Source organism: Eumetopias jubatus, unplaced genomic scaffold, assembly GCF_037043125.1.
Source record: "Eumetopias jubatus isolate StellerSeaLion01/CBP00866 unplaced genomic scaffold, mEumJub1_p1.0 scaffold_11, whole genome shotgun sequence".
NCBI classification, from domain to species: domain Eukaryota; kingdom Metazoa; phylum Chordata; class Mammalia; order Carnivora; family Otariidae; genus Eumetopias; species Eumetopias jubatus.
Genome location: NW_028274817.1, coordinates 67,907,762 through 67,921,480, shown reverse-complemented (window position 1 = coordinate 67,921,480; position 13,719 = coordinate 67,907,762). Strand labels below are relative to the sequence as shown.

General features: G+C 37.2%; 1 protein-coding gene across 2 annotated transcripts; it reads right to left on the bottom strand.

Annotated features, from left to right (window-relative positions):
* Positions 1-426: 426 nt before the first annotated feature.
* Positions 427-1,854, bottom strand: NAP1L2 (nucleosome assembly protein 1 like 2). Of its 2 annotated transcripts, XM_088028987.1 has the most exons (2): positions 1,713-1,854; positions 427-1,670 (listed from the first exon to the last, which is right to left on the bottom strand). In XM_088028987.1, exons 1-2 carry the CDS (start codon positions 1,852-1,854, stop codon positions 466-468), a joined length of 1,347 nt encoding a protein of 448 aa, XP_087885113.1. In that variant the 3' UTR covers positions 427-465. The 2 variants fall into 2 exon arrangements, with proteins under 2 accessions (XP_087885113.1, XP_027957186.1); XM_028101385.1 differs by having other exon boundaries at positions 427-1,854.
* Positions 1,855-13,719: the final 11,865 nt, after the last annotated feature.

Sequence of the window (13,719 nt, the reverse complement as noted above, 5' to 3'; positions counted from 1 at the left end):
CTGTATTTTTATTGCAAAATGAAGCAGGTACAACAGAATTAAACCCGCTAGATAAAGGACTAAGAAAACACAAATATAAAAAACAAACAACAACAACAGCAGAAAACCTTGAGTTGGTTCTCCAAGATTTTCTTTCCAAATAAATGTTGATCTCATTTAGCAGTTCCAATAATATTCACAGCCACAGACTAATAGCTACATGATAAAAGGACTTTAGAAGGATTCAACTACACAACACTATATTAATATTTTAAATCATCTACCACAGTTTACATTTCTTGAAAGCATTCTACTACTAAAATGCAAGATCAAATGAATTAGTATTTAAATTTCCCTTATACTTCTGAGACCTATGTTTTAAGTGACACTACAAGAAAAAATTCAGAACACAAGACTGTAATTAACTTCTTATATCTTGAGTAACGATCTAGGGCAGTTAATGTCAGGGCCAAGTACACTTTGCTTTTAGCGATCAATGTCTTCCACTATTGCCTCCAGATTTTTGCAACAGGCTTTGACCTCCTCAATTGCAGCCATCCAATTATCATAAATAATTTTGTCATAAATTGCATCATTAACTTCCCTAACTACTCCCTCCTGTTGAGATTCAAGTGCATCACCTGAGAAAAACAAGACTGATCTTGGGATTATGTAAGTACGTAAATTGTGACCAAGTAAAAAATCATCATTTCCATCTTTTCCATTTGAGCTGATTCCATGAGGAGTAAAGAAATTGAAGAATGAAGCCTTGGGAAAATTTTCAGTTACAGTTCGGATTGTTCCCCAGATCCGGTGTTTCTGCTTCTTCCTGATGGTTTTCAAAGTGACATTCTTTCCTTCATTCCAATCTATCTCACAGCCTGTGCAATACTCAATCGCGGTTCCCCTATAGGGATGGGGATCATAATATGCCAGCCTTGACTTCAGCACATAAGTCTTTGTTAACAGCTCATTTTTGAAATATTCATTGGGCTTGAAGTGAAATTCTAGTGTGAAACTGAGAGGCTCACCAGGATCTGAAAATTTCACTTTAATATCTGTTAGGAGTTTCAGAATAGGCTCGTCATATTTCTTAATCAAAGGAGTGAGTGTGTCAACGTTTTTTAAGACAGTCAGCCAAAAATCAGGAATTCCTTTAGGATCCTGCTCTTCTTTATTCTCTTCTCCAGTAGCCTCAATGTCATCATCATCATCATCGTCATCGTCATCGTCATCATCCTCCTCAACAGCATAATCATAATAATCTCCCTCATAACCATCATCCTCATCCATATACTCATGCATCAGGCCCTCCTCATTACCATACATCTCTTCCTCATCATACATCGCATCATCATAGTTCTCAGAGTCTGATTTATATTCACATTCCTCTTTTGTAGGTTCATAGATTGCATTTATGATCTGACGTCTTTTTTCCAATAAGGGTTGATACATTTCAGCAAACTTTCTTTCAATGCCATGAAATTCCCTCAGAAATTTGGATTCTAGATTGGCCACTCTAGTTTGAAGCTTTTTGAGGGCTAACACACGGTACTTAACTTTCAAAGGTAGACTTTCAACGAAGTCTGTATCTAAAAGATAACCAATAAGTCCTTTTGGACGGTCTGAATCCTCATCAGTATCTTCATCTTTTAACCCGCCTTCCCCGGACCCAGCAGCAGCATCTTCACCTTTTCCCCCTTCTTCCCCATGCCCAGCGGCGGCTTCTTCACCGCGCTCCTTATCATCTCCAGGCCCAGCTGCGACATCTTCACTGCGCTCCGGCTGTTCCCCGGGTCCCTCCATCATTACCTTATTACCAGCCTCTTCTTGACTAGATTCTAACAGTTCCTTGTGGTCGGCTGACTCGGCCATTTTTCAAAGGACCGTAACGCGTAAGGTGGCTACCGCCAAGATAAGGAGACCTGGCCTTCGCAGGGAAAGACTCACCGGAATAGCAGAAGCGGCGGTGGCTGGGGCAGAGGTGGAACGGGCAGTAGTGTCTGGGCTGCGGGAGTAACGGTGGAGGCTGCTGCCGGGATGAAGGCTGTGCTGATGCTGTGAGAAGCGGACAGAGGCAACCGTAGCCAGGGCTTGAGTGCAAAGAGTGGCGATGGTCAGTCTTGGAAGAGCGAGCTAGAGACTGCAGAGAGCTGCAGTGGGCGGACCCTTCCCAAGCAGCAGCTGCTGCAAGAAAAAAACGGTGCCGCAATATGATTACGCAGCTGTCTCTTGACTAGATTTTCTCCCGGCAAAGAGTTGGCTGCGTCACTCCCTCCCTCCCCTACGACTCTGCTCTAATCTCATTTGCTGGGCTGGGTGATTGACAAGTCCTGAGCCAATAAATTATTAGATCTAGCAAGTTTTCCAACTCTGCTCACCTTCCCAGGTTCTCTAATATAGCTGATTCATCCACCTCTCACTTATCCTCCAACCCCCTCCCGAGTTTTCAGAAACCTAGGTTTTATTTGTTTAGTCTCTCAATTTGTAACTGGTATTATAATAGCAAAAAAAAAAAAAAGCTAAAAAAACTAACTAAAATGTCGGACAAGGCCAGAGGACAAGACATCCACCCATCCTAAATCTGTCCCTTTGATTTTAGCCCCAGGCTCTGGAAAGAGGAGAGGTGGGGGCGGGGGTATTTATAAAGATAGACTAGAAGGGAAAACACTTTAAAAAATTAGCAATCTTGGTCTTAGTAATTGTCAGTGATTTAAATAGTCTATATTTTGTTTTTTACTGTATTTTCCACAAGCTATATGGTAAGTGAGCAGTAATTTTAAATTGGAAATGCCTCCTAACATTTCCTGGGGTGGGAGGGGGGACAAAAGAGGTGGTTAGATGAGGGTTCAGGTGAAATAGGGCCCGTGATGAAGATCCAAAGTGCTGTATCCAACTGACAAGTGAACACACAAGACAATAAACCAGTCTTATCAGTCACTCCTAATACTAACTTGTCTCTTCCTCTTTTTGGATACTGGCTCTCAAGCCATTGGGAATTTTAAAAAGAAATGTTCAAATGTAAAGTAATATTTATTTAAAAAATCATAGCATTTGCTTGACACTTTTGAGTTACTGAAAATAATCTAAATTTCAGCATTAAAGACATGGTTAAGTACATGATACAGGATGGAATGCTATGCAGTCATTTGAAAATATCTTCTGAATAGGAATCATTGATGATATTTATTGTCCATATTTCCAATGCTGATAGTTTATGAATTGAACAACTTTTAAATTTTTAACTATTTCCCAGATTTAAACAATTTGCATTGTGTTATTATCACAGAGATAAACACTGTTTACATATTGTACTTCTTTACAGATTCTTTCAGTATACAGGTAGTTTTCTTTTTACTTATTTTATCTCTGTGTACTGTATACCATCACAGTATTTACAAAATTCAGTTTTCAGTCTTAGGTATCAGTCTGGTAGTTCCCTTGTTATGAGTCCATCTTATTCCAAGTTTCTTTTCTGGTTCTGAAGTTGCAACATTCCTTGTAATTTTCTGACAATAAATTCAACACATGCTCATTTTTAAAAATTTGGAAAATAAGGAAAATTTTAAAGTATAACAGAAATCACTAGTAATCTCACAACCTTGACAGAACCAATGTGAACATTTTGGTCCTTTTCTTTCTAACATGTCTATATATGTGTTGCATTTAGGCTAGAGTTTTCTAAAAACAAAGCTGAGATAAACTCATAAACTTTCCCCTGTCACTACCATATTCCAATGTCCTTTAGTAGTTTCCAAAAATTAATTTTAGAAGAAAATCCTTTATTTAAATATATTATGTAGTTAAACCAAATTATTAAAAGAGAAAATATGTCATCTAATTTTAAGATCGAAGAGTACATCCTAGTCATACATGCAGTCACAGAAACCACAAAGGGAATGATGTATTTCATTGCCTAAAACAAAAGTATATGATGCCAAAAGTATAGGCAACAAAAGAAAAAATAGATAAATTGGGCTTCTTTAAATTAGAAACTTTTGTTCATCAAAAAATACTATCAACAGAGTTAAAAGGCAGCCCATGAAATGGGAGAAAATATATACAAATCATATATCTGATAGAGGATTAATATCCAGAATACATAAGAACTCCTACAACTCAAGAACAACAGAAACAAGCAAATCAGTTTAAAAATGGGCAAAGGACTTGAATAGATATTTCTACAGAGAAGAGATACAAATGGCACCTGAAAAGATGTTCAACATCACTAATTAGGGAAATGCAAATCAAAACCACTATGAGATACCACTTCACACCCATTAAAATAGCTGTTATCAGAAGAATAAAAACAGAAAATAACAAGTGTAGACAAGGATATGGAGTAATTGGAAACTTTGCGCATTGCTAAAGAATGTGAAATGGTGCAACTGCTGTAAAAAGCAATATGGTGGATCCTCAGAAAAATAAACATAGAATTACCACACGACCCAGCAATTCCACATCTGGATATGTACCCAAAAGAAATGAAAGCAGGGTCTCAGATATTTTTACACTCATATGTTCATAGAAGCATTTTTCACAATAGCCAAAATGTGGAAACAATCCAAATGTCCATTGATGGAAGAATGGATAAACAAAACATAGTACATACATACAAAGGAAATATTATTCATCCATAAAAAGGAATGAAATTCTGACACATGATACAACATGGATTAACCTTGAAGACATTATGCTAAGTGAAATAATCCAGGCACAAAAAGACAAATATTTTATGGTTCCACTTACATGAGGTAACTAAAGCAGTCAAATTCATAGGGTAGAATGGTGGTTGCCAGAGTCTGGAGGCAGGAAGGAATGGGAATTTTTATTGAATGCATACAGAGTTTCAGTTCACAAAAATGAAGATGTTCTGGATGTTGATGATATTTGGACAATAATGTGAATGTACTTAATGCCACTGAACTGTACACCTAAAAATAGTTAAAATGATAAATTTTATGTTATGTACATTTAACCACAATAAAAAAATGTTAAAAAAACAACAAACAAAAACATAAACAATATTGTCAGTAAGATGAGCACTAAGCAAAAATAGGTGAAATATGTATAACATACACATATATATGCAACACAAATAAGTGATTACTACATAAGGAGAACTGACAATGGCTAAAATTAAAAAGACTAAGAATTCGAAACTTTGGCAAGGATGTAAAGAAATTGGAACTCTTAGATACTACTACTAGGAGTGTAAATTGGTAACAACTTTGGAAAACTAGTTGGCACTATCTGCTAAGTTTATTTATTTTTTTAAAGATTTTATTTATTTATTCATGAGAGACAGAGGCAGAGGGAGAAGCAGGCTCTCCACGGAGCAGAGAGCCCAATGCGGGACTCGATCCCAAGACCCTGGGATCATGACCTGAGCCGAAGGCAGACACTTAACCAACTGAGCTACCCGGGTGTCTCATCTGCTAAGTTTAAACACATGCCTCTCCTAGGACCCAACAATTCCACATTTAGGTATATACACAAAAAGCCATGTACAATAATATTTATGTCAACATTGTTTATTTTTAAAGTAACTCCATGGGGTTATATTTTGTATATCATGTAACTCACCCTTTTCAAGTGCACAATTCAATGATTTCTTAAATTTACCAGCCTCTGCCATGGAAAAGTTTTAGAACATGTCCATCATCCCAATGTGATATTTCATAAACATTTACTGTTAATCCCCACTATACTTCCTAACGTCCCACTCCCATCATAGGCAACTGTTAATTTACATTCTGTCTTTATAACTTTACCTTTTCTAAATATTTCATATAAATTGAATCATATAATATGTAGTCATGTGTGTCTGGCTTATTTCACTGAGAATAAAGATTTTGAGATTCATCTATGCCATAGCATGTATCCATAGTTGGTTCCTTTTTATTGCTGAATAGTATTTAAGTGTATGGATATAACACACCATGTTTATTTTTTCACTAGTCGATAGACATATAGGCTGTTTTCAACTTTGGCTACTACGAATTATGCTACCATGAACATTTGTGTGCAAGTCATTTTTATTTTGGCTGTTCTGGTGCAATATAGAATGGTATCCTGTTGTGGTTTAATTCACATTTCTCTACTGACCTTTTATTGCTTATTGGCTATATATATATATATATATATATATTTGGCATAATGCCTTCAAATTCTTTGCCCATATTTTATCAGTTTGACTATCTTTTTATTATTGAGGTATAAGACTTCTATGCATATTCTGGATACAAATCATTTATCAGATATGTGTTTTGCAATATTTTCCACCAGTATGTTGCATGTCTTTTTATGCCAACTAAGATTGTGTGTTTGAAGTACAAAGGTTTTGAATTTTGGTGAGATCAAATTTATCACTTTTTACTGGACTGTGTTTTGATGTCATAACTAAAAAATCCCTGACTAACACAAGGTCTTAAAGATTTTTTTCTAAAGGTTTTATAATTTTAGCTCTTATATTTAGGCCTGTGACCCATTTTGAGTTAATTTTTGCATATAGTGTAACTTAAAGGTCTGTGTTTAGCTTCCTATTTAGGAAGGATATTTATTTATATCAACACCATCTGTTTAAAAAACTGTCTTTTCCTTATTTAATTGCCTTGGTACTTTTATCACAAACCTGCTGACCTTTGTTATATAAATGAGCCAAAGATGGCCCCTGTATATCAGTCCCTATGATGTTTATTCTTCATAACAGGCTACGGCCCTTAACTCAGCACCAAACTCAAATTCTTACACATCTGTTTTAAATATAGCCCCAGTAAGTATGATTTTGGCCATTTAGAGCTTGCCTGTTACCCTACAAAACTACTCCCAACATCTGCTAGCCGCAGATGAGACAAACCCTGTAACTATAAAAGATCCCAAAATGCTGCTGCTCTTTGGAGCTCTCTGACCTAAGGAATGCCCACCTTGCTAGTGGAGGACATTACCTAGATACTTAAGCCCCCTCTCTGATTTACCTCTCCTAAAAATTCCCTTGCCCACTTCACCTTCTGCATTATGGCCCAGTGACAAGTCTGTGTAAGGTCTCCTGCTGTGAGGAATATACCCTCTCATATAACCCTGCTTCAAGAACTGCCCAATAAAGCTTGTTGTGCAATACTGCCATCTTGTCTCCTTGTCTTTTCTTTGATCAGCCCCCAAATCCTTAAACTTGCCACAACCATAAATATGTGTTTATTTCTAGATTTTCAGTTCAATTTCATTAATCTATATGTCTAGCTTTATGCCCATACCACACTGTCTTGATTACTACAGCATTATAGTAAGTTTTGTTGTTGCTGTTGGGGAGTGAAAGTCCTCCATCATTTTCCTTTTTTTCCTAAAAAGTTTTGACTATTCTGAGTCTTTTGAATTTCTATCTGTATTTTAGTATCAGCTTGTAAGTTTCTGCAAAAAAAAAAAGGAAAAACTAAAGCAAAACACCTGGAATTCTGACAGGGATTGCCTTGAATCTATAGATTGATTTGAGAATTGGTATTTTAACAATATTGTATCTTTCAATCCATGTACAAGGAAATTCTCTTCATTTATTTATGTTTTCTCTAATTACTCTCAGCAATGTTTTGTAATTTTCAGTGAACAAACTTGTACTTCTTTTATTAAATTTATTCCTATATATTTTATTATAATTGATATTATAAAATGTACTGTCATTGTAGTTTTATTGTGGTAAAATGTATATCACATAAATTTTATCATTCAACCATTTATAAGTGTACTATTTAGTTGCATTAAGCACATTCACAATGTTGTGTAACCATCCCCAATATTCATTTCCAAAACTTCATCATCCCAAACTCAAACTCTGTACCCATTAAACAATAGCTCTCCATTCCTCACTCCCTCCTACCCAAGCCCTGGTAATCTCTATTATACTTTGTGTCTCCATGAATTTGTCTAATTTAAGTGTCTCGTATAAGTGGAATTATACACTATTTGTCCTTTTGTATGTGGCTTATTTCACTTAGTATAATGTTTTCAAGGTTCATCCATGTTCTGGCATGTATCAAAACTTCATTCCAGGGTGCCTGGGTGGCTCAGATGGTTAAGCGTCTGCCTTCGGCTCAGGTCATGATCCCAGGGTCCTGGGATCGAGTCCTGCATTGGGCTCCCTGCTGGTTCTCCCTCTGCCTCTCTCTCTGTCTCTCATGAATAAATAAATAAAAATCTTTAAAAAAAAAACTTCGTTCCTTTTTATGGCTAAATTTGATAGAAAGAAAGATGGATAGATGATAGATAGATGATAGATAGATAGATAGATGATAGATAATAAGATAATAATAAAATTATTTAACTACCTATCTGAATATACTTGGATTGTTTCCAACTTTGACTACTGCAAATAATGCTGCTAAGAAGTCTGGTGTGCAAGTATTTGTTTAAGTCTCTGCTTTCAATTCTTTGGATATATACCTAATAGTGGAATTACTAGATCACATGGCAATTATATGTGTAGCTTTTTGAGGAAAGTCTAAACTCTTTTCCATGGTGGCTACACAATTTTAGATTCCCAATAGCAATGAACAAAAGTTGTAATTTCTCCAAATTCTCACTAAAATTTTGTATGCATGTGTGTTTTAATAGACATCCTAATGAGTATGAAGTCATATCTCATTCTAGTTTTAATTTTCTTTTTAAAAATTTTTTAAAGATTTTATTTATTTATTTATTTATTTGAGAGAGCAAGAGCGATAGAGAGAGCACAAGGTGGGGGGAGAGGCAGCGGGAGAGGGAGAAGCAGGCTCCCTGCTAAGCAGGGAATCCAACGCAGAGCTTGATCCCAGGACCCTGGGATCATGACCTGAGCCAAAGGCAGATGCTTAACCACCTGAGCCTCCCAGGTGCCCCTGGTTTTAATTTTCATTTCCCTCAACAAATATTTATGTTGAGGATTTTTTCAAGTGTTTATTGCCCATTTGTATATATTATTTAGAGAAATTCTTATTTAAACCTTTTGCCTACTTTTCAATTGGTTTGTTTAATTTTTTGGTAGTGAGGTGAAGGAGTTCTTTATGTATTCTGGATAATTCTTTATCAGATATATGATTTTCAAATTATTTTCTCCTATTATGCAAGTTACCTTTTCACTGTCTTGATAGTGGCTTTTCTTTGATGTACAAATGTTATTAATTTTGATGAAGTCAACATTTTTTATATTACTACTGTTGCCTACATTTTTGGCATCATAGCCAAGAAATCATTGCCAAACCAATGTCTTGAAGTTTTCCCCCTAAGTTTTCTTCTAGTGTAGTTCTTTGATCCATTTTGAGTTAATATTTGTATATGGTGTAAGGTAAGGTCCAACTTTATTCTTTTGCATGTGAATATCTTGTTTTCCCAGCAACACTTGTTGAAAAGAAAAATTTCCCCCATTTAATGGTCTTATCATCCTTGTTGAAAATTAATTGACAATATATGTGAAGGTATATTTCTGGGCTGTCTATTCTATTACATTGGTCTATATGTCTGTTTTTATGCCAGTTTTGATTACTGTAGCTTTGTAGTAAGTTTTGAAATCAGAAAATGTAAGTCTCCCAACATTATTCTTCACTTTTCAGTATTGTTTTATGTATTCTGAATAACTTGAGATTCCATAAAAAATTCAGGATGGGTTTTTCGGTTTCTCAAAAAATACCTTTGAGATTTTGGTAGCAATTGCATTAAGTCCATAAATCTCTTTGAGTAATATGGTTATTTAAAAAATAGTAATTCTTCAGTTGAGGAGTTAAGATGGTGGAGTAGTAGGGGGACCCTATGCTTGCCTTGTCCCTTGAACACAGCTAGATAAATATCAAATCATTCTGAACACCTAAGAAATCGATCTGAGGACTTAAAAAACAAACTGCACATTTGGAGGGAGAAAAATGGCGACATCATGGAAGGTAGGAGCTGCAGAGAGTTACTTTGGGGGAAAAAAGAATTGCAGGAGCTGTGGAGGGGAGGGACCCCTGGTCACAGGGAGAGGAGTGAGAGAGAAAGAGAGAGAGAAAGCAGCATGCAGGGGATTGCACAAGAAAAACTCTTCCCTCCAAACTATTGACTAGGAAAAGGAGAAGGAGAGGGGCCAACTATGGTAAGCTTTTACAAGCACCAGAGCTCAAAGTCTAAAGTTTTAGAAGTCCACACCATCACCAAGGTTGTGCCTGGCAAGCTTAGTAGTGTTCCTGTGGAGAAGGAGGGCAGAGGCCTGGGATTACCCAGCATGCCTGGATCCTCGGATCCAGGATCTCCTTAATCACACCAGGAGAAACAATTCCTCTTCTTGGAGTGCATTTGGGAGAGGTGGCACTGACTCTCAGGAAAAAAGAGATGGTGAGTGCCACTGAGTGATCCCATTAATTACATAGCAGCAGAGGCACCTGCTTAAGGCAGCTAACCTGGAAGCCAGCTTTTGGCTGTGCTTCACCATAAACTCTGAGCCCCTGCATGGTCATGTGACTGCTTTTCTGGGACAAACCAGCACCAGCCACAGCACAGAAAGATCCTCCCCCAGAGAAACAGTGTGGGTCCACACCACTCAGGGTCCCTAAAATTTGAAGCTTTTGAAACCCAGCTACATGCCTGAGATAAGACACAGGAGTACTGCACTGCCAGGCAGGCTGACAGCTCAGACACAGACAGAGTGAAAGCAGGGTTCTGATGGAAGCTTGGGACACAAGAGGGGAGATTGTTCACTCTTCTATGAGGGCTTTCTGAACAGTGGCCGACAAAAAATCCCCTCTCAAGAGATGAGATACCATTCCCCCTCCCACCCCCCTACCTATCAGCACAGACGGACTTCAGTGAGCAACACAGCGCCCCTACTGGAGGCTGGAGCCACTTACACCAAGCCCCACTCCACTACATCTTGCAGGTGCATCTTTACTAGGGCAAGTTGGCCAGTGAACCAGTGCAGCAAGTCCCTCCCCCAGAAGACCAGCACAAACCCCCCACACATGAAAAGTTTACTGATCATAGAGTGCTACAAAGCCTCAGCTCTAGTGGAAATAGCATCAGGCTTATTTTAACAAGCAGACCAAAGCACACCTAGTTAAAATGCCAAACACTGGACAATGTCCAAACACTCCCATTGCAGGCAAAGAGAAACTCTACAGAGGACTGACCTGAGGGAAAGAACAGCCAAGACACAACAGAAGAGTGCGCACTCTGAAACACTTCCTGAAGTGCCAGGCCCTGAACAGTACAGGATCTCTACTTAATATAGCCATTACTCTCAGGAGCAGGAAATATAACAGGCTTTCATAACACACGCACAAAAAAACAAGGACCTAGGCAAAATGCCAAAACAGAGGAATTAACCCCAAAAGAAAGAACATAGGGGCACCTGGGTGGCTCAGTTGGTTAGGCATCAGACTTGATTTTGGCTCAGGTCATGTTCCCAGGGTCATGAGATCGAGCCCTGCATCAGGCTCCACACTCAGTGGGGGTCTGCTTCTTTCTATCTTTCTCTCTCCCTCTCCCTCTGCCCCTCCACCCACTCACACTCTCTCTCTAAAATAAATAAATCTTAAAAAAAAGAACATGAAGAGGTCATGGACAGAAATCCAATCAAAACAGATGTAAGTAATATGCTTGAACCAGAATTTAAAACAACAATCATAAAGGTACAGGCTGGGCTTGAGAAAAGCTTAGAAGACACAAGAGAATCCTTTCCTACAGAGATAAAAGAACTAAAAACTAGTCAGGTTGAAATAAAAAAATGCTATAACTGAGATGAAAAACCAACTGGAGGTAATAACAACAAGGATGGAAGAATTAGAATAACAAATCAGTGACATAGAAGATAAAATTTATGGAAAATAATGAAGCTGAAAAGGAGAGGGAAAGAAAAGTATTGAACCACAAATGAAGACTTAGGGAACTCAGTGACTCCAAAAAGCATAATAACATTCATATCAGAGGAGAATCAGAAGAAGATGAGAGGAAAAAGGGGGCAGAAGGTTTATTTGAGCAAATTATAGCTGAAAACTTCCCTAATCTAGGAAGGACACAGACATCAAAATCCAAGAAACACAGAACACACCCATCAAATTCAACAAAAGCTGGCCAACACCAAGACATATCATACTACATTTTTTAAAATATAGAGATAAAGAAAGAATCCCAAAACCAGCAAGGGAAAAGACATCCTTAACCTGCAAGGGAAGACAAATCAGGTCTGCAGCAGATCTCTCCACAGGAACATGGCAGGCCATTTGATATATTCAACGTGTGGAATGGGGAAAATATGCAGCCAGGAATCCTTTATCCAGCAAGGCTGTCATTCAGAATAGGAGAGATAAAGAGTTTCCCAAACAAAAACTAAAGGAGTTCATGACCACTAACCAGCCCTGCAAGAAATATTAAAGGGAGCCCTTTGAGTAGGAAAGAAAGACCAAAAGCAAAAAAGACTAGAAAGGAACAGAGAAAATTTCCAGAATTAGTGACTTTACAAGTAATACAATGGCACTAAATTCTTATCTATCAATAATTATTCCAAATGCAAATGGACTAAAAACTCCAATCAAAAAGCATCAGGTATCAGAAAATATATATATAAAAAAACCTAGACCCATCATTTTGTGGCTTACAATAGAATCATTTTAGACTTAAAGACACCTGCAGATTGAAAGTGGGGGGATAGAGAACCATCTACCATGCTAATGGACATAAAAAAAGCAGGAGTAGCCATACTTATATCAGACAAACTAGATTTTAAACCAAAGAGTGTAACAAGAGATGAAGAAGGGCATTATATCATAATTAAGGGGTCTATCCATCAAGAAGATTTAACAACTGTAAATGTTTATGGCCCCAACTTGGGAGCACCCAAATATATAAAACAATTAATAACAAACATAAGGAAACTCACTGATAATAATACAATAATAGTAGGGGACTTTAACACCCATTTACAGCAATGGACAGATCATGTAAGCAGAAAATCAACATGGAAACAATGGCTTTGAATGACACACTGGGCAAAATGGACTTAACAGATATATTCAGAACATTCCATCCTAAAGCAGCAGAACACACATTCTTTTTGAGCGCACATGGAACACTCTCCAGAATAGATCACATGCTGGGTCACAAATCAGCCCTCAACAAAGTACAAAAAGATTGAAATCATACCATACATATTTTCATACAACAATGCAATGAAACTTGAAGTCAACCACATGAAAAAATTTGGAAAGACTACAAATACATGGAGGATAAAGAACATCTTACTGAAGAATGAATGGGTCAACCAGGAAATTAAAGAAGAAATTTTAAAAGTACACGGAAGCAAATGAAAATGAAAACAAAACAGTCTGAAACATTTGGGATGCAGCAAAGGCAGTCATAAAAGGGAAATATATAGCAATACAGGCTTACATCAAAAAGCAAGTCTTGAAAGCACAACCTAATCTTACACATAAAGTAGATAGAAAAGGAACAAGAAATAAAGCCTAAAGGCAGCAGAAGGGAAATAATAAAGATTAGAGCAGAAATAAATGATATAGAAACAACAACAACAAGACAGAACAGATCAATGAAAGTAAGAGCCGGTTCTTTGAAAGAATTAATAAAATGGATAAATCCCTAGTCAGACTTATCAAAAAGAAAAGAGAAAGGACCCAAATAAATAAAATTATCAACGAAAGAGGAGAAATCACAACCAACACCACAGAAATACAACTATATGACATTACTGTGGAAAATTACAGGCCAAAAAATTGGGCAATCTGGAAGAAA